Source organism: Physcomitrium patens, chromosome 1, assembly GCF_059467195.1.
Source record: "Physcomitrium patens ecotype Gransden chromosome 1, ASM5946719v1, whole genome shotgun sequence".
In the NCBI taxonomy this organism is placed as follows: Eukaryota; Viridiplantae; Streptophyta; class Bryopsida; order Funariales; family Funariaceae; genus Physcomitrium; species Physcomitrium patens.
Window position 1 is genome coordinate 14,127,946 of NC_143410.1, and position 23,935 is coordinate 14,151,880.

The window sequence follows — 23,935 nt, forward strand, 5'->3', positions numbered from 1 at the left end:
AAGATGGTATTTACTACAACTCCAATCTTGGTACATCCAGACTTTACAAAGGCCTTTTATTTGGAGACAGATGCTTCGGATTTTGCTTTGGGAGCTATACTTTCACAGATGGGCATAGATGAGAAGCTCCATCCAGTTGCGTTCTATTCTCGAAAATTCTCTGCTGCTGAGATCAACTATGAGATCCACGATAAGGAACTCCCTGCTATAGTAGATTCTTTCTAAGAGTGGCGCCACTTTCTCGAAGGAACTGCACATCCAGTGACCGTATATACGGATCACAAGAATTTGGAGTATTTTATGTCGGCTCGGGTTTTGAATCGGCGTCAAGCTCGGTGGAGTATGTCGCTATCCAGGTTCGACTTTGTTATTACTTATCGGCCTGGGAAGCAACAAGGGTTGTCCGATACATTATCAAGGAGATCATATCTCGTGCCAAAGGCTGGAGATGCACCATTTGATCAACATGTTGACCACTTGTAGTACAAGTTGGACACACAGCTTATACCTAAGAAACTTGCCTTGCAAATTAGACATGTATCCTATAAATTGGACGCGTATTAGAGATCTTATAGCATGTTGCCACATAGTTCTTAATTAAGTAGTATATATATAGGCAAAAGAGACGCCTTTCTCACTCTTGTCAACTCTTTTCTTGCTTTTATTCTAGTTTCAAGAGTCATATATTTTTTAGTCTTTGGTAATAGCCATTCCAGTTCTTCCTTGAATATACATAATTACTTCTATTTTGTGACTTCCTTTTTGACACAGATTCTGTGAGTTTATGTATCTTCTTCCAGTTTGTGTCCTCGACAAGGTATAGAAATAATACTTCTATAGTTGACATTACAAATACATGAAATTTATGCCTTAAGAATATTAACAAGCTTGTAAAGATTTGAAATATTTGTAAATCTATTCTCAATTCAATTAAATGTAGTATCCCTAATTTTTTTTTCTTCCATCTTTATTATAGACATCTTTAATAATCTACAAATCAAATTAAAAGAAGATAAATGAAAACCTCTAATATCAAATAAAAAAAATTATAGTAAGAAATAGTTTATTTATTGCAAAGAAGAAATTTAAAAGAAGTGGTATACAATATTTAAAGTGAAATAATTGAAAGTGAGATAATCCACTTATTTTTAAAAGAAAAAATATAATAAACTATGATTTTTGTTAAACTATCAAAAATATGAATGATAAAAAAATTATAAATAAAAATACACTCCTATATTATTAAAAAACTAATAAACAACTAAAAGATAGATACAAAATTAAAACTAAAATGACTATTGTAAAATACAAAATAAGTAAGAAGTCTTGAATCAAGATAGAATATAGAAAAGATATTAACAAGAGTGATGAAGACCTCATTTTTGCTTGTATATTTACTATCTATTAAAGAACTATGTAGCAATATTCTATATGCCATATGACATGTGTCCAACTTATAAAAGACATGTCTAATTTGTAGGCCAAGTTTCTAATATATAAGCTATATAACCAATTTATAATATAAGTAGCTAAAGATATGAAATGTAGCCAAGTTGTTAACAACCAATTACTTTTAAATATGTGTAATATTTACAAAGTTTTTAAAAAACTTTCTAATAAGTTATTAAGAATTCACTTACTTTTATATATTTTTATTTAGTTCTACGTATCTAATAAATATACTAATAAATATACTAATAAATATTATACAAATTAGTCAATTTTATAATTATCTACTTCTTAATCTTTATTTTTATAAATATCATAAAGATAATAACAATGATAAAGGCTAGAATAATACCAACTTCTATTAATTAAGTTTTTGACATTGTCATTGGTAACAGTATTACTTTCTTGATATTTATCAATTCTAATTTTTTTTTGCTATAGAATCAGATATTATTCCAGAAAAGAAACTTTTTCTAGCCATCTATACTTCTAATATTTTTAATTATTGCAAATACTCTTAAAATATAAGTCTAATTATTTAAATATTTTTTGTTATTTTCATAGTAAAATCTAAATTGGTTGCTACTTTGTTGATTGAATGCTTATAGTTTTATAATATATTTTTATAATAAATATCTTAGATCAAAATTATTTGCATTGCTAATAAAATAAATTATAGTTTTGATTTGATCTTTCTTTAAATCTTCAATTTGACATTAAGTAATGATTTTATTAAGTACCATGTAATACTATTGTTTAATTTTGTCTATGTTGTATATAATGAAGGATTCATATTTTCTTAGTTTTTCTTGTATTACATGCATCTATAATTAAATGGTCACATTATTAACATAATTACTTTTATTATATAACTTCATTCTTTAAAATTTATATTAACTTTAAAATTTTGATAGCCAATCATTAGAAAATTCAAATATCTTCTCAATTTTTGATTGGTTGATAAACTTATATATATATATATATATATATATATTAATGAATTACTTAATGAAGCTATTTAAAAAGCTTAATATTGAATCATTTAGTTTGCAAGAACAATGTCTGATTTAATTTAAAAAATAACTTCATGGATTTATTTTTTTAGCAAGCCTAGCATGTTTTATGTTCTTATATTTTCTTCCCTTCTTTAGAATGTTCTCTGAAGACAAATCTTTAGATTGGGTGAACCATTGTTTTGTCCATTTGATTAACATCTTTTGTAAAATTTTGAAATAAAAATTATTTGTGCTTATATAACTGCAATTTTTGCTTGTTGGTTAAATTTCTTATAGAAAATTGAGGCACTGCAACTTGAAACCTAGTTTTAAAATAAAAATAAAAAATAAAATGTTGTGCATTGACATAGACAGGAGAAGTTGTGCATTGATAGAGAAGGAAAGAGTAGGTGTGCTTTGGGATGAGAAGAATAGTTCTATCTAGTTAGGAAAACAAAATTTGATGAAAGAGAAGAGAAGAGAAAAGACTCAATTATAAAAATTAATAACCTTTGGTAATTAATAAAAAAAATTCCACATTTCATATTAATTATTAAAGAATCAATTATATGTTATACTTTTGTATTTTTTTAATTTTTTTAATTTTTTATACAATTAACTTGTGATAAACTCAACTCCTAAAATAGATACAGAAAAAAAATGAAATAAACACAATCACTAGTAATAAGCTATGGAATTGGTTGAATATCTTCTATTTAACTTTATGGAGATTATATCAGGAAGGTGGAAGAGAGAAGCAAGAAGAAGAACAATACTTTTTCAAAACTATCTCTAAAGTTATTCTTGTAAATAAATAAATAAATAAAAGGTTGAGTTTAAACAGCAATGAAGGTGCATTCAGACAAAAGATTCTACCTAATGCTTGTTATATGCCCTGTGCCCCTTGAGCTTGAAAACTATTAGATAGAAATCTGCTTTTAATATCTAATATTAGAATATAAAAGTCCTAGGTGTATAGCAAAGAGAAAGGCTTTATGAATATAAGTTGTCAAAACTTAAGTGACAGAAGAATCAACTAGTTCAACATCATGTATTAATATGTTTAATAAATATTGTTTTGTTTTTTTGATGATGCATCTCTATTTGGGTTGATGTAGACTATCCTCATCACCTTGTCACCCTTGGGCTACTCTCTTCACCCTTGAACTACCAATGTAAGTAGGTACACATATATAATTTGGACCTACCCAGTTTTTTGGAACTGAATGAGCATTTATCACATGATCATTTCCCTCCCCTACCCTCCTTCCCGTGTAGGGGTTGTTTTCTTGGTGGTAGGGAGAGGGAGAGGGGACGGGCACAAGAGCGCAGGGGCTCAGCAACACAGCAAGCACAGAGGATGAGGAGGATGTATCAAAAGCTCCAGGCAGCATTCAATACCCCGCATTGGGCAATGATAATGTACGTAATCAATAATGTAGATAGAGGTGCCCAAAACATAAAAGGCGTTGACTGCAGGGCCCTATGTTTGGAGTGAAGGAAGGGAGGGAGGGAGGAAAGGCAGAGGAGAAGAAAAGTAAACATAGAAAAGAAAATACCCCCCCGCGGTTATGGGCACAGATATTTTCACAAGTGGTGTAGGTATCCAACGGTTTCTGTTCATCCTGTCGCGAAGGAGGATGAACGCGTTTCTGGCACTGGATGTGGGGATTCTCCACGATGAGCTGGCGTCTCCATTCGTCTGTCCATAAATGATTGAGTTCCGGACGGGTGCGGGCTGGGTGGAGCCGGGTGGAGCCGGGCTGGGAGAGTTGTGGATCTCGGGTCTCTCTCTCTCCTTCTCTCTCTCTCACTCACTCTCTTACAGGACAGGACTGATCTGGACTAGACTAGGCTAGACTAGGCTGCTCTGATCTCTGCTCTGCTCTGCTGGTCTGGTGCTGGTGTTGCTTGTGCTGCTCTACTCTGCTGGTCCTACTATCACTGCTGCTACTGCTCTGTTTCTGCGCTACTGTAGCGGACGGAATTATTGTTCCACCGTCCCCATCCTCCCATCCCATCCCCCCCCTGCTCGCCTCGCCTCGCCTCGCCTTCTTCTTCGTCTTCTTCTTCTTCCTTGAAAGTCCTCTGCCGGCTCCGATGCGTGGCAGGTATCCTTGATCCCCTTTGGATCTGGCAAGTCGGCACCAGATTCTTGCGTTCCCACCCCACCCCCTGGGTCGATGCCTTCTATGAGGCTCTTCTTCATGCTGTAGCTCTGCTGGCTTGTTCTACGCAGCAAGTTCATTGCTGTATGTTGCAATCCTTGGACCCCTCCGCACGTACCAAGCGTTTATCCGTCACATCCTCACGGTGAGTGATTTTGGGTTTTGGGTTTTGGGTATCTGGACTGCTCCGCTTGTACTAACTTTCCTTTCATCTTTGCGTTGTGTGCGATTCTGTCCAATCGGTTCCGTTTTTGTTTCATGTGTAATGTTTTAAATTTGTTTTTTGTTTTGGGTTGGATATGCGGAACGTTGACGGAAGCAGTGATTTGGGATGCTAGAAATTTGTGGGAAAGCAGTGGAGTTATTGGATGCTTAGGGTTGAATCAAATCCGTATTCTCAAATATTCGCAGTGGCGTCGTGAGTCCTAGTTGTGATTGGTTGAATGCTAGTCACCGGTAGTATCGATGAGTGTACACAAGCTGAAACCTGTTGTAGAGTAAATGAGGAGTCCACGATGGTCAATGCGCACTTGCAGACTAATGATCGCAGCTCAGTACCTCAGTAACTAGATTGCACTGTTTCCTAGCGCATGGTGGAGGTAATTTTGATCTGTGGCGAAGAAGCACTGTTCGAGTTTTCATTTCTGTTGAATCGAAGATTATATCCTTGTTTCCTGTAATCATGTGTAAAAACCAAAACAGTGAGATCCATTATTGTACCGAGAATCTTACCATCTTCGCACATATCGAAACTCTTAAATCTGTAGGTACTCGCAACGATATCTTACGATTCTTTTGTGTATCTGTTTCTTAGGACTGTCAAGTCCTTCTCAACTTTCGAGTTTTTCGCAACATTTCTCCCCTGGTATTTCTGATCGTCTACTCTTGTATGTCGTTATTTTGTATGTTCATTGCAGAAGCAACGTTGTGCTTTCTTATGCTGTGCGCAGCAAGGATATGACAGAGTATGTGTACATTTAGTAGTTTCTAACGTGGGCTACTTCAAAGGAGCGTGAGTTTGTGTCGAAGCTTTTGTTTGACTTTTTAAAAGTTGAAGAGCAGCTCTTGTTGCGGCTCGTTTGACGTCTGCGGAAGACGTTGAGAAGTTGCTCGGGGCAGACTACATGCGCCTGTTTTTGATTGGGGCCTTTTTCGTATGACTGCAAACTCGAGTAATATTTAGGAACTTGCAAGAGTGATGGTTTCTGTTGTCGCAATCGTTTTCTTTCTTAGAAGAGAGGCTCTGCTCTAAGTCATATTTAGATGCCAGCTTAGTTGCAACGAAACATCCTTTTTTTGTTACGTTTTGAAACGTTTCGATATGTTCGTTTCATTTGGCATTTCGAAACAGGAAATTGATGTTTACGTGGCTAACCATGACTTAGAATCGACCAAGTAAGCAGTGTACTGGCAGTGTGGTTTGAGTTTGTGTGATGTGTTGTGAGACATTTGATTTTTCCAGTTAGAAGCGTTGCTGTTCTATGTTTGATTTGTCGACAAGTTTCAGATACAATTTAGTTCGTCAATGGCCATTCATTCCTTGAATAGGTCCCTTCGCCTTGTGGGTGTGTTTGGACCATTATCCTGTCGCATTGACAGGACTAAATCATTTTAAGGGAGATTGGTAACCTTGATTGCCTTGTATCACCCATTCATTTTATGCTTCTTGTTTTGTTTTGTTTTATTTTTTCCTGTTTTTCTCTGTTATTATTATTATTATTATTATTATTATTATTGTTTTATGGCTAAGCTTTAAGATGAGCGTTTTCTAGTTAGCTTAGAATCAAGATCCCTGATCGTCCCGTATTGTGAAACTAACTGACAAATGAGCCTCTTGGTTTCATGCACGTGTGATAAGAAGCCTACAACATTCCTGGGAGTATCTTATGGACAGTATGTAATATTAAAAAAATTGTGAGTACTTAGCTACTATCTAGCTCTTTCGGCGTCACTGCATTTTGGTCTAGACAGTGCTCGAGTAACTGTGTGATCTTATGCAGCGATCTCATTGACCTATCATGTCCACATAGTTGTAACGATGTGCGGATTTTGCTTTTCTGCTCCCAAATTGATGTTTTTGGGTGCAGAATTTGCGCACCATTACCGTTCGGTCGGTTCATTTATTTCAATTCTGGATTTCTTCGTAGTCATTATTATGAAAGCTTGTTGTGATGCCTCCACAAATAATATGTAAGCACATTAAGGATACAGAAGTCTAGAGGAAGTTGAATGGAGAGGCTCGGAAAAATGTAGAATGCTTTCTAGCTAAGAGATTCTAATATCTTTGACATTGAAAATAAAGAGGTTAGGAGTTCACGTATTTAGTGATCATTTGGTTTTTTCGAAATATTTTCGAAACTCAGGCTGAGTACCCTTTTTTTTGGCGGGGGGCGGTGCGTCGAAGGAGCTTTGATGGTTTAATGAGTCGTTACAATCTAGTGTTTGGGGCGAAAGCAGTAACTTCTGGCAGGTTTTGGGAGAGAAATGGTTTGAATTGGGTGTGCTGAATCTGGACAAATCTCGTAAGTGATGCGATATTGAGTCTCTCTTTCTGTGGGCTTGGGGTTCGTTTCCAGCAGCCTCAGTCGTCGCTATTGCTCACTGCCTCAAATGTGTCAAGATACTTAGAGCTACCCTCTCTTGCTCTTGTGACAGATTTCAAAATGGGAAAGCCTGGCTCTCCAAAGCTTGTTAACTTCGACCACGCAAGGAGACGTCGTATAACTTGGTTGTTGGTTGTAGTTGGACTCTGCTGTTTCTTTTACACTCTAGGCTCATGGCAAAATGGCGGTACCGCGGCGTTGAGTGACAAGGCTACTAATGCAAAAGCTTGTGGCTCCGTTACCACTGCTCTTGACTTTGGGGCCCATCATGGATTGGCAAGCACGACCAACGATGGCTCCAAAATCGAACAATTTTCCCCTTGCGACATGAAGTACAGCGAGGTTACCCCTTGTGAGGACCCACAGCGTGCGCTCAAGTTTCCCAGAGAGAAGCTGGAGTACCGTGAGCGCCATTGTCCAGAGAAGGACGAGCTTCTGAGATGCCTCGTGCCAGCTCCTCCAGGGTATAAGAATCCCTTCCCCTGGCCTAAGAGCCGGGACTATGCATGGTATGCCAATACCCCTCACAAAGAGCTTACAGTTGAGAAGGCCATTCAGAAATGGGTGCAATACCGAGGTGAGAAGCTCTACTTCCCTGGCGGTGGTACTTTTTCGGCTGGTGGTGCAGACAAGTATATTGCCGATATTGCCGATCTCATTCCGTTGGACGATGGATCTATCCGAACTGCCCTTGACACTGGTTGCGGAGTACGTTCCTTCTCTGCTCTTCACTTTCTAATAATTGACATACTCATCTTCCGAGTTTCTGATGACAAACTTTGTACTTTCATTCTAGGAAACGCCATAGAATACTCATTCCTCTCTGTATCAGGTGGCGAGTTGGGGAGCCTACTTGTTGAAGAAAAACATTCTGGCCATGTCATTTGCACCGAGAGACACCCATATATCTCAAATTCAATTTGCCCTTGAGAGAGGAGTACCTGCCATTCTTGGGATTATGGCCACGATTCGACTACCTTACCCCGCCCGATCGTTTGATATGGCACATTGCTCACGCTGTCTCATTCCTTGGGGTGCGACGGGTAAGCAACTGCGACATCTGCCGATTGCGAAACAATCGCATTTGGTTGGGCAACATCTTCCCGTGTTTTCTGACGAGAAGTATGTCGTTCTTTTGTGTAGTGCAGGAAGTGTGTCCTATGCTGTCATTCATAGCATGTCTTCATCCATTTCTGCTGTAGTGAAGGTGTGTACAGTCATGACATCTCGACACAGAATTTTAGCATCATACATTTTTGGAGTCTCAATCTTGCCACGATGTGCATGCAGACAACATGTACCTAATTGAGGTGGACCGCGTGCTAAGGCCTGGCGGATATTGGATTCTGTCTGGTCCTCCTATCAACTGGAAGAAACACTACAAGGGTTGGGAGCGGACGCAAGAAGATTTGAAGGCTGAGCAGGACACAATTGAGGATGGTGCCCGTCGGCTGTGCTGGAAGAAGGTGGTAGAGAAGGACAATCTGGCAATCTGGCAGAAGCCTCTCAACCACATGGAGTGTGCAGCTTTTCACAAGAAGAATCCCACTGTGTCCCCTCGTATGTGCAGTAAATTGGAGCATCCTGATCATGCTTGGTGCGTTCAACTTTACTTTCTACGTGTCGTTGACGTGGTTAGAGGCCACATAGCTGTTTGTTCGTTTGTTCGTTCGTTAATTTTTTTCTTTTTTGGTTCCTCGTTATAGTTATCATGCGATTCGAGCACAGCTAAATAGCAAGGATTTCATCCTAACAGCCCTGAAATGTATACAGTTGGTGAAATTCAGTTCTCTCCTTGCGCAGGTATCGCAAGCTTGAAGCGTGTATTACTCCACTTCCTGATGTGAAAAGTAAAAACGAAGTTGCTGGCGGCGAATTAGCTAAATTTCCTGCACGTGTGAACACTATCCCTCCAAGGATCGCTAGCGGAAGTGTTCCGCTTATGACAGCTCAGGAATTCAAAGAAGACGCAGAATTGTGGGAGAAGCGAGTCAAATACTACAAAAATCATTTGATTCCACCACTTACCAATGGTAGATACAGGAACATTATGGACATGAATGCAGGTCTTGGAGGCTTTGCTGCAGCTCTTGTCAAAGACCCTGTATGGGTTATGAACGCCATGCCCCCGGAAGCTAAAACTGACACATTGGGTGTAATTTTCGAGCGTGGATTTATTGGGACTTACCAGAATTGGTATTTTCTTTTGTTATCCATCAGATGCACGTTTTCTTGTCTTAACTATATCCACATAGCTTGACGTAGTTTAGAAGTGCTCTTTTGAAAGTTCAGTTGATTACAGCGCGTCCTTTTAATGTACTTTAAAAGGGTACATAGAGGGCTTAATGTACACTCTGTATTTGGTACCATAGACACTTAACCGACGAGCTTTGTTGAATCTTTATCAGGTGTGAGGCATTCTCTACGTACCCACGAACTTATGACCTAATTCATGCAGATAACGTGTTCAGCATGTACCAAGACAGGTATGTTAAGGTTAATGTTTTCTGTGGTTTGTGACCTGAATATCACATTAATGATTCGGTTACTTCATTGATTCTCATACTGATCGCGTCTCAGATATATTGCAAAACTAGATGCTGTAGTGTCAGTTGATTGTGGAACTCGTACCTTTGCAGGTGTGATATTACATACGTGCTTTTGGAGATGGACCGAATCCTGCGACCTGAGGGGGCAGTTTTGATACGTGATGAAGTTGACGTTGTCAACAAGGTTATGATCATCACCCAAGGTATGCGTTGGGAGTGCCGGTTGGCAGATCATGAAGAGGGTCCATTCATCAGAGAGAAGATTTTGGTTTGTGTGAAGACTTATTGGGTTGGTGAAATTAAAGCAGCTAACGCTACGTTATCGGGAGATTCTTCAGACTAAGTTAGTCGATTGTATTATGTACAATGCATTGAGATACAGGGGATTCATGGGAACAATTAGTGGTTCTGAGTTCTTTGGTCAATCAGAAAGCATGTGCGGGTCATTGAACCTTTTCCATTGTAATCAAGACAATTTAAATTTATGCATTAACCACTAAAGTCTTATAATCTATCTGAAAGATACAGTTATATTTCTAAGGTAAGCTGTGAGGACACCCAAAGTAGGTACAATGCCCCTTACTGGTTACTTCATTGAATATCAACTCTTTGTAGTCGATCCAGGTCATTGGGGTCAGCCATTGATGTTTCCTTTGAAATGAATTTAAATGCGTGATGAGAGCATGTTTTTGTACTATCATGGTTAAAATCTTTAGTATTTTTTTGCTTACATGCTCAAACAGGATCTAATGAAGCTTCTTACTTTCCAATCTGCGTAAAATGACTTGCTCTATTGTTATATTGGGTCATTGCTGTCTATGGTCTTTTCTAGCACTCTATGATGAGTTTTTATGTACATAAGTATAAATTAACAAATACTTAAAAGAAACAAAACAAAGAAAAAAAAAGATGTAGTTAGGCTTGGCATGGTTGATATCTTAGATGTCAAGAAATAATTTTTATGTTTTACAAAAATTTCATCTTTAGTCAACTCATCAAAGTTAGACATGATTTGAATACATAGAGTACATTGTACATACAATGATTGCCAAAATTGAGTATGAAATTAGTTATTCTACCATTAGCTATTTATACTTTGTAATTTTCTGCAATAATAGCCAAATTAGTAGGTGATTTAAGTTCTATTTTAAGTAATTGATGTGGCTACCAAATTACAAGTCCATCAATGCAAGATAGATTGAGAAATATGTGGACCAAAATGAATTGCCTCTAAAACTCAGTTATGCTCACACTTTGATTACAATGACATGATACAATCTAAGCTACAAATCTAACATACACAAGTGGTTTTTTGAGTGTGATTGAGAGCATAGACATATTCTTGGTCTTCATATATATAATTGTGTCCATCATCAATATACATCACCTATGCAAACTGAGCAAAATGGTTTCATTAAGGTATCTCTTAGTTATTGATAGGAAGTTAATAGAAGTGGAAACTTTGCAAAAGTTGAGGAGGGGTGAGAATACTAGGAATATTGCTAGAGACTTATAATTGTCTCAAAGTTGGATTGCATAGTTTTGTAAGCAACATATGATTGATTTGAGTGATGTAAATCATAGTTTCAGCGGTAGGTCAAAGATATAGAATGCAAATGATTGAAGGGCTTGTGTATGAGAAATTACTAGAGGTGGCAAGGAAACTACACATAAAGTTTGAAATTACTTGAGAGATGAGCTTCATGTTGGTACGAGTGATAGTATTGTGAAGAGAATGTTATGTGAAGTAGGTTTGAAATACAAAATAAAGTAGAAGAAACCAAAACTCATACTTTATGAAATTAAGGCAAGATTAGAATTCGCTAAACATTATTGTCATTGGATTGATGATGATTGGGATTGTGTAATATTCTTCAATGAAACAAAATTAAATTGCTTTTATTCCAATACTTGTAGTTGGTGTTGGTTTTGTGATAGACATAGAACAAGTGTTAAAATGGTGCAAAAAACAATTAAGTTTGGAGGTAAGGAAGTGATGATGTAAGGTTATATGATTCCAAATAGCCCTGATATGCTGTATAGGATTCAGGGAAGTATAAATCAATACATGTATAAAGAGAACTTGGAGCAAGAATTGATTTATATGGTGCATGCATACAATTTAAATCTTATAAGTTTGATTTTTCAACATGATAATGATCCCAAGCATATGTCCAAGAGTGTATGTCATTGGCTCAGTTTGCAAGAATTTACTCTTTTGAAATGGCTAGCACAATCTCTTGACTTAAATCCAACCAAATACTTATGGATAACTTTAAAACGCCAATTGAAGCAATGTGAAACATCTTTCAAAGAAATGTTAGAATTATGAGAGCATATTGAAGATTATTATGCTTTAATTACTCCCAATGAGTGTAAGAACTTATATAGAAGCATGTATAAGTGTATTAGAGCTATAATAGCTACTAAAAGAAAATGGACAAATTTTTCAACTCGTGTGAGCAAAACTAAGTTTTAGACCTAACTTCATTTTAATTTTTTTTATATATATATATATATATATACTTGTGTATAATAAACTTTAATTATTATGGAAGTATGATTTACTATAATGATAATTTTATGTAATTTATAGTTTTATTTTTGTTGTATCCAATTTACTTACATTATTTGTTGAATTTAATCAAGTTGATTTCATACTCAATTTTGGCAATCACTATATATAATAAGCTAGAATGAAGTTGAATGTTATATATCATATATTAGTTGAACATCACTTTTGTCTTAATAGAATACTTATCTAACATGTCAATAATAAAAAATAAGAAATAACATATTAAAACAATAAATATAATATTATCTTTAAAATCTTATTTTTTTGTCTTATTACTACAATTAAGAAAAATGACTAAGTATCATTGACATACATATTTATTTTAATATTTATCTATATGATTAAATAGAAGTAAATAAAAGTAAAATTATTTCATACTATTTTTTAGAAAAGCTTCTTAGAAACTTCATAGATGTTGCTTAGACTTCATATGTCTTTGTAGTTGATTGGTAGGTTAGAAACTTAATCAACAAGTTAACCACGTGTTAATAGCTTACAGAATAAGTTAACTATGTGGCGCATATATAAAAAACTTACCTTATAAGTTAAGATTTGTGTCTTATAAAATCAATATATTTTAGAAATTGTATGAGACATCGCCACATAGTTCCTAGTTAAGAGTATATATGGAGGCAAAAGTGAAGCCTTCTTTATTCTTGTCAATGTATTTTTAGTCCTTATTCTTATTTTAAGACTTTTTAGTCTTTTTATTTTTGCTAATAGCCATTTTAGTTTAATATTATACCATCTTTGAGTAATTTTTTATTTCTTTTGAGTGACTCAAGAGTGTATTGCAGATTTCTTTGTTTGAGCTTCATGTCCTTCATAATTTGACAAGAGTGCTAATTCATTTTTCTTGTCTTGTTTTAAACGTGAGTGGATTATCTTTCTTTTATTATTATATTTTGAAGGTTGCAAACTATCCATCTTTAAACAAATTGTTTAATTTTCTAATATTCATATCTTCCTTAAAAAGAGTGGATTATCCTTCTTTGTATAAATTTTTATTTGATATTAGAGGTTGTAGATTATCTTCATCTAATTTGACTTGTGGATTTGTTAAGTTCTTTGAAAGGAAAGAAAAGATCATGGATGTTACACTTGGTGGAAGAAAGAATAGTTTTGTAACTATTATTGATCTTCAAGAACTTGTCAATATTCTTAGGATAGAAATTTCATGCATCACGAGTACTAATTATGGAAATACTAATCCTTTGCTTATAGAAGAAGTTTTGAATTTATGTCAAAAAATTATATAATTGAAGGAAGAAAATAAATCAACCTCACAACTAAATCCAAGAAGTTTTCTTTGTATAAGTATGATAAGGACAAGGATTAGTATGCCCAAGAAGTTTGATGGAACAAGATCAAAATTTTGAGATTTTTTGTAATAAGTCAAGCTCTATTTAAGATTGCATCTCTTCTAATACCCTAATGGATTTACTCAAGTTGGGTTCATAAGGGCACTTGTATTTAGAAGTGTTCTTTCTTCGTTTATACCTTTGATAAAAAAAGATTCATGACTCTTTTATGATTTGAATTCATTCTTAGTAGTATTTACAATCACATTTAGAGAAAGTGATTAAGAAAGAATTGCAAAGATCAAACTCTTATCTTTACAATATAGATCATAATTAGCTACCATGTATGCTATTGAATTCAAAAACCTTACTTAGGATGTAGATTGAAATGACAAAGCCTCCATTAATCAATTTTAATATGGATTGAAGGATAATCTCAAAGATTTATTATTGATAATGCCAAAAGTAGAATCTGTGAAATAATTTATTGTTGGAGCCATTGCATGCAACAATCGATTATTTGAAAGGATTTAAGAATAAAGACTTGACTAGAGAGGAATAAGCCAAGCAATGATGACAGCTCTCAAGTTTTTAGAAACTTATTTATTAAGACAAAATCAAATATAAATTGATAGAATATGTTTTAAATTCCTCAATGAGCAGGAAAAGACTCAACATTGTCAAGAAGATTTGTACTTATATTGTAGAGAAGCTAAGCACATTACTCAATATTATATAAAAAAGAAACGCAATCACAAAATGATGGACATAATGTCACAAACATACTCTTGTAAGCCAATAATTACATATATAAATAAGTAGAAGTAAATAAAAGTAGATAAAAGTAAGTTAATTCTATAGTATTTGGTATAGAAGCTTCTTAGAAGCTTCATAGATGCTACTTTGACTTTATAGGTATCTTTAATTGACTTTTTGGATTAGAAACGTGGTCAACAAGTTGGCCATGTACCACACATGTTATTAGCTTGAAGACCAAGCTAAAAATGTGGCCCACACTTAGAAAAACTTGCCTTGTAAGTCAAGGCATGTGTCCTATAAAGTCAACACATATTGGAGGTCCTATAGAACGTCGCGACATAGCCCCTAGTTAGATAATATATATAGAGATAAGAGTGAAGTCTTCTTCACTCTTGTCAACTACTTTCTTGTTTCCAGTCTAGTTTCAAGAATCTTCATGTTTTCTAATCTTTGGCAATAGCCATTCTAGTTTTTCTTTCAATATACATACTTTTTTATTTATATTTTTTTACCTTTTTTTGAGTGAAGGCTCACTTGTTTGAATTACTTTTTCATTGAGTTCTTGTCATTGATAGATTGACAAGAGTACACTTATAATATCAGAGCTTTATCTTTTTTTGATTAAGAGTAGATTACTCTTTTTTCTTGATAAGACATAAGCGTATTAAGAGTTACGAATTACTCTTTTAAACTGATATTGTTTTTAGTATTTTCTTTGTTCTCAAGTCCGTTCTCTTACTTGTCTTGAGTAATATTAGATATTTTTTTTCTAGGTGTTACCATGGCAGAGCTTGTCGAATTGAAGAGTGCAATGACACAAATGTAAGAAAAACTGAGGCAATTACTACGTGTGATGCATCAACTTAATTCACCAACAGAAGGAAGAACAAGAATAACAGAAAGTAGAGATGTAGAGATGGTCAGAGCTGCCTCAACATCTACATCAAATCATGCCCCTTCTCCCATAGTGGAATACCATTTAAATGCTAGAGAACCAAAAATTGCCTTACTCGAGAAATTTGATAGTACGAGATTAAAGTTTCGAGGATTCATCAATCAAATACAATTGACAATCAAACTTCAATCCCAAAGCTATCCAACTCCAGGATCACAAGTCAGATTTATTGAAACACTACTTTCCAATTCTGCATTATGATAGTTTTCATCTTTTCTTGAACAATAAGATCCAATATTGGATAATTTAGAAGCTTTCTTAGTAGAATTTCGATCTAAGTATGGTGAACATGATACAGTTCGTATTGCAAAAAATAAGATCCATATCTTGTAATAAAGAAATCGATCTGTAACAACATATGCATCACAATTTTGACAACTTGCGATTAGTACCAAGTGAGATGATGTTGCACTCTTTAGTCAATTCTTTTATAGACTACAATATGAGGTAAAAAAAATTAATGCTCAATTTATCTGATCCTCAAACATTGAGTCAAGCAATTGATTTTGCTATAAAATGTGACAATCGATTTTTTAAATTTTGATCTGAGAGTCACATAAGTAGGCCTCAATATTATTAGAATTCAATGGCAACACCTACATCTTCTCAACACATATCTTCAGAAGTAAAAGATATGCAAATCAATGCAATACATTTCAAACCTCTTACTAAACAAGAAAAGACTCGTCGTCGTCAAAAAAGATTATGTTTATATTGTGGAGAACCAAAACACACTGTTCAATATTATCCAAAGAAATCACGCAACCACAAAATGAGCAGTATGGTTGTCAAAGAAGACAATACGTTGGAAAACGAATTTATCTAGCTACAATAAGGATCGTGCAGTTGGAACCTTACATAACATCTAGTAAAGGTCCTATTCCCTCTTCAGAACCCTCTCTTTGTTTTACATTAAATATTATTTTAGGACCTAAACATTATAAAGCCTTTGCCTTGTTAGATTCAAGAACCTTAGCATGTTTCTTAGATGAAGAATTTACTAAAAGACATAGCATATCTTTAGTAAAGAAAACTAAACCTGTTCATGTAGAAGTCATAGATGGTCGTTCATTGTCTTCTGGAGATATTACTCACAAAATCCTTCCTATAGAAGTAATAATCAATGATCATAATAGCTTTGTAGTATTTAATATCATTAGATCTTACTCTAATCTAGTCATTTTAGGTTTATAGTGGTTAGAAAAATACAACCCTCAAATAGATTGGATTTCTCAAACTCTTACTTTCTCTAAAAGTATAACTATCAGTGTAGTTAATCAAGTAGAGAGTCATAAGTTTAGTTCAATTAAACCCATGTTTATAGGTGCAAAAGCTTTCTTGCATGTTGCTATGAAAGAATCACCAAATATTATTTATGCCACACTCGTTTCTAATGGTGCAAAGACTTCACGTGGCATTCCAAGCCAATATCAAGAATTTCAAGATGTATTTGAAAAAAAGAATGCAAATATACTCCCGGAATATCATCTCTATGATTGTTCAATTGACCTTCAAGAAGGAGCACAACCACCATTCTGACCAATCTACAGTTTATCACAAAATGAGTTGACTGAACTCAAGGAGTATATTGAAGAAAATCTAGCCAAGAATTTCATACGCCATTCTAAATCTTCGGTAGCAGCTTCAATTCTATTTGTGAAGAAAAAAGATGGATCATTGTGGATGTGTGTTGATTATTGAGGACTCAACAAGATTACCATCAAGAATAGATATCCACTACCTTTAATATCTAGACTTCTTGATGAGTTGAATCAAACTAAGATCTATACAAAAATAGATCTCCGGGGAGCATACAATCTAATATGCATCAAAGAAAGAGATGAATGGAAGACTATGTTTCGAACAAAGTATGGACATTTTGAATACAACATCATGCCTTTTGGACTTACAAATGCACCAGTAGCTTTTCAACATTTAATGGATGATGTTTTTTGAGAGTTTTTGGACGATTTTGTGGTTTTTTATCTAGACGACATCTCGATCTATTGTAAGAATCTAAAAGAACATGAACTTCATGTTCATCGAGTGTTACAAAAATTAAGAAATGTGGGACTCTATGCTAAGATAGAAAAGTGTGTATTCCACACTACTCAAGTCAATTTCTTAGGTTACATCATTTCAAATGATGGACTTATGATGGATCCTAAGAAAATTCAAACTATTATAGATTGGAAGATCCCAAAAATGGTAAGAGATGTCCAATGCTTTTTGGAATTTGCCAACTACTATCGGATCTTCATTAAAGACTTCTCTCAAGTTGCAGCTCCACTTATACGTTTGACTTGTAAAGACAAATCCCAATGGAATCAAGAAGCGGAAGTTTTTTTTGAATCTTTGAAGACATCGTTTGTTTTTGCACCAATCTTGTATCATGTTGATTTTTCCAAAGCTTTCTTTATGGAAACAGATGCATTAGACTTTGCTCTAGGTACAGTTTTGTCACAAATGGGAACAGATGACAAACTTCATCCAATAGCCTTTCATTCAAGAAAATTATCAATATTAAAAATGCATTATGAGATCTATAACAAAGAACTTCTTATAATTTTGGATTCTTTTCAAGAATGGCGTCATTATCTAGAAGGCGCTTCTAGTCCAGTCACCATTGTCGTATTGTAAATACTTATAATATGTAAAAATTAGCTAAAACATATTATATGTTGATAAATCTAGATGTGTGTTAGAGTGGCTAGTAGATTAAATTAAAAGGAGTTGGTATAAGAAACTTTACTTTGTTTCTTTACTTCTTTTGATTTTGACATTAAAAATATATATATATATATATATATATATATATATAGGACTTAAATATTTAGTATGAAGCCTTGGGAGAAGGTGGAAAACTAAGGATGAAAATCTAAACTAGTAGGAGGCTAATTGAAAGGGATGAAAGCAAGGCATGGTCGGATGAAGGCAAGGAATGGAGAACTTCATCCCTATTGGTCGAATACCATGCCCAATGGGCTTCAAGGAGGCTGTTAGAGGCCTTATTAGGGATTAGGGTTCCTTTTTCGAGAGCATTTGGAGATTAAAAGCTAGGGTTGTAAAGTTTAGGGTTTGGAGAACAATTTGTATACAAAAATTAGAGGATTTGGAGTTAGGGTAAAAAAGTTATAACCGTTTGAAGTTAAGGTGTTTATTTAAGACATACTGTTACTCTTTTGAGAGTACGAGGAGTTTTATAGCAGCTTTTGAAGATCGGAAGGTGCGACTGGAACGGCGATTTCAAGGCCTATATCTTTCATGAAAGAATTATTGCTTTTGGAGTTCATATAAAGGAGTTTTAAGGAGTTAAAGGCGATGCTTCCAAATCAAAAGCAGTAAGTAAGCGGATTTATTTATAGTAATGGTTGGAGCCATAACTTGAGTTTTCGGACGAATTTTTGACTCAAACTTTTTGGAGAATGTAAAATTTTGTGTTAAGAAGCTATACATACAAATTTCGTGGCATTTGAGCTTATATTTTGTGAGATATGAAGAAAATTGTACGCAAATGTATAAAGACAAGGGTTTGAAGCGGCTGTTAGGGATTTCAAGATATCTCAAGATCTGCAATGAAATTTGCGGTTGAAAATTGTTATAGAAGTTAATAAGAATACATCAGTACCTCATGCAAAATTTGAGTTTGTTTGGACGGTCGGATTAAGAGATATGAGGTGTTGAAGTTTGGAAAAATCAACACATAAGAATAAACAAGGATTTAGAAGATTTTATCATATTTTGGAAGTTGTGGGTTACTTGAGGATTGTGTATTTGGTGTAATTACTCAAAAAGAGAAAAATTATATATAAAATTAGGGCTTCTCTTATTTTCAAGCTTGATTGAATAATTAGTGACAGCCAGAAGTCCAGCGTTTTCTTGAGGCAAACTCTCTCTACTCCGACACCGTGTATACGGATCACAAGAACCTCAAGTATTTTATGTCAGCATGCATATTAAATCATTGTCAAGCTCATTGGAGCATGTCTTTATCAAGATTCGAGTTCATCATCACTTATCGGCCAAAAAAACAACAAGGTTTGTTTGATGCCTTGTCTAGACATTCTTATCTTGCACCAAAAGAAGAAGATGCAACTTTTGAGCAACAAAGAACGGTTCTCTTAAAGCCGGAGTAATTTCATCTTTGAGCAATAAAATCAACATTGATTATTGATTTAACTTTTCTCAAGCAAGTCCAGTTAAGTATGTCTTCAGACCTTCTTGTTTATGATATGAAGAATAATTCTTTTAAATCTCATGATCCCTCTAAATTCAAGTTCAAGAACAATCTACTCTATTTTGAAGGATGCCTATATGTTCCAAAAGGAGAAGCACGTTTATGTGTTCTTCAAGCTCGTCATGACTTCCCAACAGCAGGACATTTTGGATACAATAAAACTTTGGAATTGATATCTAGGGATTTTTGGTTGCCTCAAATTTGGAAGGTAGTCAAAGATTTTGTACAATCATGTGATGTTTGCTCAAGATCAAAAACTCGTCATCGACCTTTTGAACTTCTTCAGCCATTATCCATTCCAGAACAATCATGGTCTTTTGTTTCTATGGACTTCATCTTGGATCTTCCAATCTCAAGTTCTTATGACTCTATATTTGTGATAGTAGATCATTTTATCAAGATGGCACATTTTGTACCATGTATAAAATCTATCACAGGTGAAGAAACAGCTAAGTTCTTTCTTGACAATATCTATCGCTATCATGGATTATCCAAGGATATTATATCAGATACGAGAACTCAATTTGTATCAAGATTTTGGTGGATACTTTTCAAGATTTTAAAAGTGGATATAAAACTATCTTTGGCATTTGTAGAATAAGTAGTTATTTTCAAAATGTAGATATCTAGTGTATAGTGTAAACAGAGATAGATAACTACTGAAAAGGTGGTTCAGTATGTAGAATGGATAAATAGTCAAAAAAAGTAGTCATCATCCATAGTATAGGAGTTGGTATCTCGAGATAGTATAAAGAGGATGGGAGAGAGGAAGAAAATGCCAAACTGTGATAGTCATGAGCCGGGGTTAAGCTTGGTGCTTCTTCTTTGTTTCTTTTGTTTTCTTTGTTGTTGAAGAATAATGGATAGTTTCTGAATACTGAGAAGTGAGTCTGTGGAATAAATCAGAGATTGATTTATGAGTTATTGATTATATAATTGGAGTACTGAGTGATTGAATTATATGAGAAGTTATTGAAAGATTGATTATGGATGGAAGATTATGATTATTGTTTATTGACAGTTGTGTGTGTGTGTGTTTCGACAGAAGAAGTCTGTGATTACAAGAATTCTGTGAATTTAGATTGGTTGGAGTAAAATCTGTTATTCCTAGTATTGGATGGAATTTATTGAGTTTTGAGCGGTCTTTTGAGAGTGCAGGGTTGCACATTGTGGTTATCAGTTGATGAAGGAGTATTGTTATTGAGAGGAAGCATTGTAGTATTTCTTAGTGTTTTAGTGGTTTGGAATATAGTTAATTGTGTGACCCTAACAAGTGAAACTCATGTACTTAGTCTTTTCCTATGTTTGAATTCTCCTATACAGGTTTATTCTAGAAAGAATTGTAAAATAAGTAAAACGACAATCACATTTTGGTACTGCTGTCGGGAATTGACAACATTATTGAGTATTAGGAATTAATTACCGAAGTAGTAAAGGAGATTAGGAAGCAAAGTGAGTAGAAATAATGAAAGAGTATGGTTATTAAGAATGAAAAATTAACAGCAAAGAGAATAAAGTAATCAAAGGAAAGAACAGAGAGATTGCAAGCAAGAAATTTGTTGCATAATGAGAAAGATCGCAAATTAAAAAAGAAGCATCAACAAAGTTGGATTAAGCCGTGGTTACATGCCTGTCGGCATATTCGATTGTACCCAGAAGACGATCGACCTCTAATATTTCAGAAATACATACCATTAAAGAAATTGCCAAGAGCACTTGTGGAGAGCGCTGCTAATAGTCCAGCATACCTCTCGAAGCCGTTAATAAAAAACGAGGAAGGCACAGAGGAATTAGATATCCCATTGGATATTTTTTCAATTGGAGATACGTCTGATTCTAACAAGACTGGTTCTGAAGATCAATATAAATCACTTGCTAATAGAGACCAATTCAGAGTATATCAAAACCCATCGTTTTCACTTCATATTCAACTAATAAAATTATTTGGAGATAATAATAGTCAATTGGAAAGGCCTCGAAGTCTGAAAAAGACTTTTGCGGGAGATAGTTTTTATTTTAATAAGAAATTGAGTGAAACACCGGTATCTTTAATGGCATTTGGAGGACCAGCAGTTCTAATTACAATCCAAATGGGTGCAGCAGGAGATTGCACAACTAGCGTGGTTCCATTACCTACTTTTAGAGGTTTATCAAAAGCCGATCCAAATCAACATTTATCACAATTCTTGATTGCATGTATAGCCAATAATGGCAGAACTGAAGATATTTGGTTAAGATGGCTGCCAGTAATATTAAACGACACAGCATTTGAATGGTATAATTGCCAGCCTATTGGTCAATTTTCTAATTGGAGAGGTATTAAAAAATGTATTTTTAGTCCATTTTTGACCAATTGGTTTTGAAGAATGTCTTAGAGAAAAATTAATGAACAACAAATTAGTACCAAAAGAAGTGGTACAATTATATTATGGTCGTGTAGCAGATATACTTCGAAAATGGCCAAATAACCAAATGCCAGAATCGTTTGTGTTGTCCATATTGGTTAATGGACTACACCCACCAGAATTGAAGATGTTTGTAAAGAAAGCCCAATCAGCTACTATTACATCATCTCTTGAGCGAGCAAAAGTATGAGAGGAATGTTATTATGACCAGAACTTAACACTTGGAGCCGCGATGATTCCATCTCAAGGAGGTTATCAAATGATAAATTGGAATGACGCATCGGAAAGTTATCTGGGAAGGAATGATTATGGTACAATTCCACAGGGAATAGTAGATGCCGTCCCATTGCAAGCTGTACCACCATCATCATCACACTTGTATGCGCCTTATTCTGCATATCAAAAACCAATACCTATGAAGGAATTACCAAATGCATTAGTATCAAGGAATTCCAATGAATCATTGCTGTTAACATTGATGAAAAAAATGGATGAATTGGCTATGAATCTGGTCAAAGATAAGGAAAAGAGGCATAAACCAATCAATATGCATCCCAATGTCTGGTGCACCAATTGTAAGGGACAAGATCATTTAGTAACAGAATGTCCTTCACCACCCCAAATGACTATACAATGTACTTTTTTCGGGGGCAAACATATTACCACCAACTGTTGGAATTTATGGAAGCAACAACAACTCAGTAACTAGATAATGACCCAATTGACTTCGTGGGATGTTAACCAAATTCAGACAGGAAATAGGTTTGGCTGGAACTGGAATTGTTCTAATAAGCCAAATAGAATTTTTTTCAAATTTCAAAATTTGGTATACAATCAGAAATACGGAACCAATGTTCAAGGAATGGTACAAAATCAGAAAGTGTATTCTCAATATCAATCCTTTCATCAATCAAATTCGGATTCTGCAATACCAACTAGATAACTGGGATCATTTATCCATTTGACCTGGAACAAGCCGAGCCGGTACATCCCAGTAGATATCCCCAATATTCCTAATAGTGTTGAAAGGAGACCACTTTGATGTTATCGTTGTAGACAGATCAGACATTATGTTAGTAAATGTCCTAATCCAAGGGCCAGTGATAACTATGCTCTAATATGTGGAAATTGTAAGCAGTCTGGTCACACTTGTCAGTAGTACAATGCACCCTTAAATTATAATAACCAAGACCAATAAATGCAAATAAGCCAACCGACGGAGGACAAAGGTCCTGTTCAATGGGACTCACCAGTACATCGTGTCGAGGTGGTAAATGTAGTGCTTACCAAAGGCCAACAAAAAGACACGAATCTAATTCTGGACCTGAATGAACCGATGATAGGAGAGCAAGTAGCGTCGTCTACAAGGCTAAACAAACCAATATCAGAATTAGGATGTATCCCAATATTGAGACCTCAACAGATTGAGGAACCTAATTTGGTTCCAAGTACCAATTTGTCAAGACCATCAAGATTGATCCCAACTGACTAAGTACCAATATCTGTATAGCCCAATAAAAGATCTTACGCATTAAAGGAACCTTTAGTGGTAGAAAAGTTGTCAAAGTTACTAGCCGCAATCCCAATTGCCAAGAAGAAATTGCTGCTGAACGGAGTAAAGTTGAAACCAATGAAACGCAAAAGAACATTGGAAATTACTCTCAATATGGAACCCTATGACATTCTGAAAGATTTGGATGTTATTCAGCCTTCAATTACAATGAAGCAACTTTTGGTTGTAGCACCGAAATATCGATTTACATTGAATTCAGCGTTAATACGACAAAGATCCCACACTAAAGAAATTCATAAAATTAGCTTAAACCCAGATCCGGGAGCACCAACAATCGATGTATTAATTCATAGCATTTTAATTCCAGGGGTACAAGTCGATGGTGGCTCCAGTAGAAATTTAATAAACGCGGATACAATGGAGGAC

At 34.9% G+C, this 23,935-nt stretch overlaps 1 protein-coding gene across 4 annotated transcripts; it reads left to right on the forward strand.

Moving 5' to 3' along the window:
• Window positions 1-4,322: 4,322 nt before the first annotated feature.
• LOC112286927 (putative methyltransferase PMT18) lies at window positions 4,323-10,278 on the forward strand. Of its 4 annotated transcripts, XM_024529358.3 has the most exons (8): window positions 4,619-4,757; window positions 5,427-5,477; window positions 7,268-7,923; window positions 8,048-8,258; window positions 8,506-8,812; window positions 9,019-9,411; window positions 9,624-9,701; window positions 9,855-10,278. In XM_024529358.3, exons 3-8 carry the CDS (start codon window positions 7,276-7,278, stop codon window positions 10,105-10,107), a joined length of 1,890 nt encoding a protein of 629 aa, XP_024385126.1. In that variant the 5' UTR covers window positions 4,619-4,757; window positions 5,427-5,477; window positions 7,268-7,275; the 3' UTR covers window positions 10,108-10,278. The 4 variants fall into 4 exon arrangements, with proteins under 4 accessions (XP_024385116.1, XP_024385126.1, XP_024385145.1 ...); XM_024529348.3 differs by lacking the exon at window positions 5,427-5,477 and having other exon boundaries at window positions 4,323-4,757; XM_024529377.3 differs by lacking the exons at window positions 4,619-4,757; window positions 5,427-5,477 and adding an exon at window positions 5,909-6,526.
• Window positions 10,279-23,935: the final 13,657 nt, after the last annotated feature.

Bases quoted from the DNA above. Each gene is read 5' to 3' on its own strand.
- LOC112286927 (XM_024529348.3), top strand. From the start codon at position 7,276: ATGGGAAAGCCTGGCTCTCCAAAGCTTGTTAACTTCGACCACGCAAGG. The intron at 7,924-8,047 runs GTACGTTCCTTC...TCTCTGTATCAG, and splicing joins CCCTTGACACTGGTTGCGGA to GTGGCGAGTTGGGGAGCCTA. The intron at 9,412-9,623 runs GTATTTTCTTTT...AATCTTTATCAG, and splicing joins ATTGGGACTTACCAGAATTG to GTGTGAGGCATTCTCTACGT.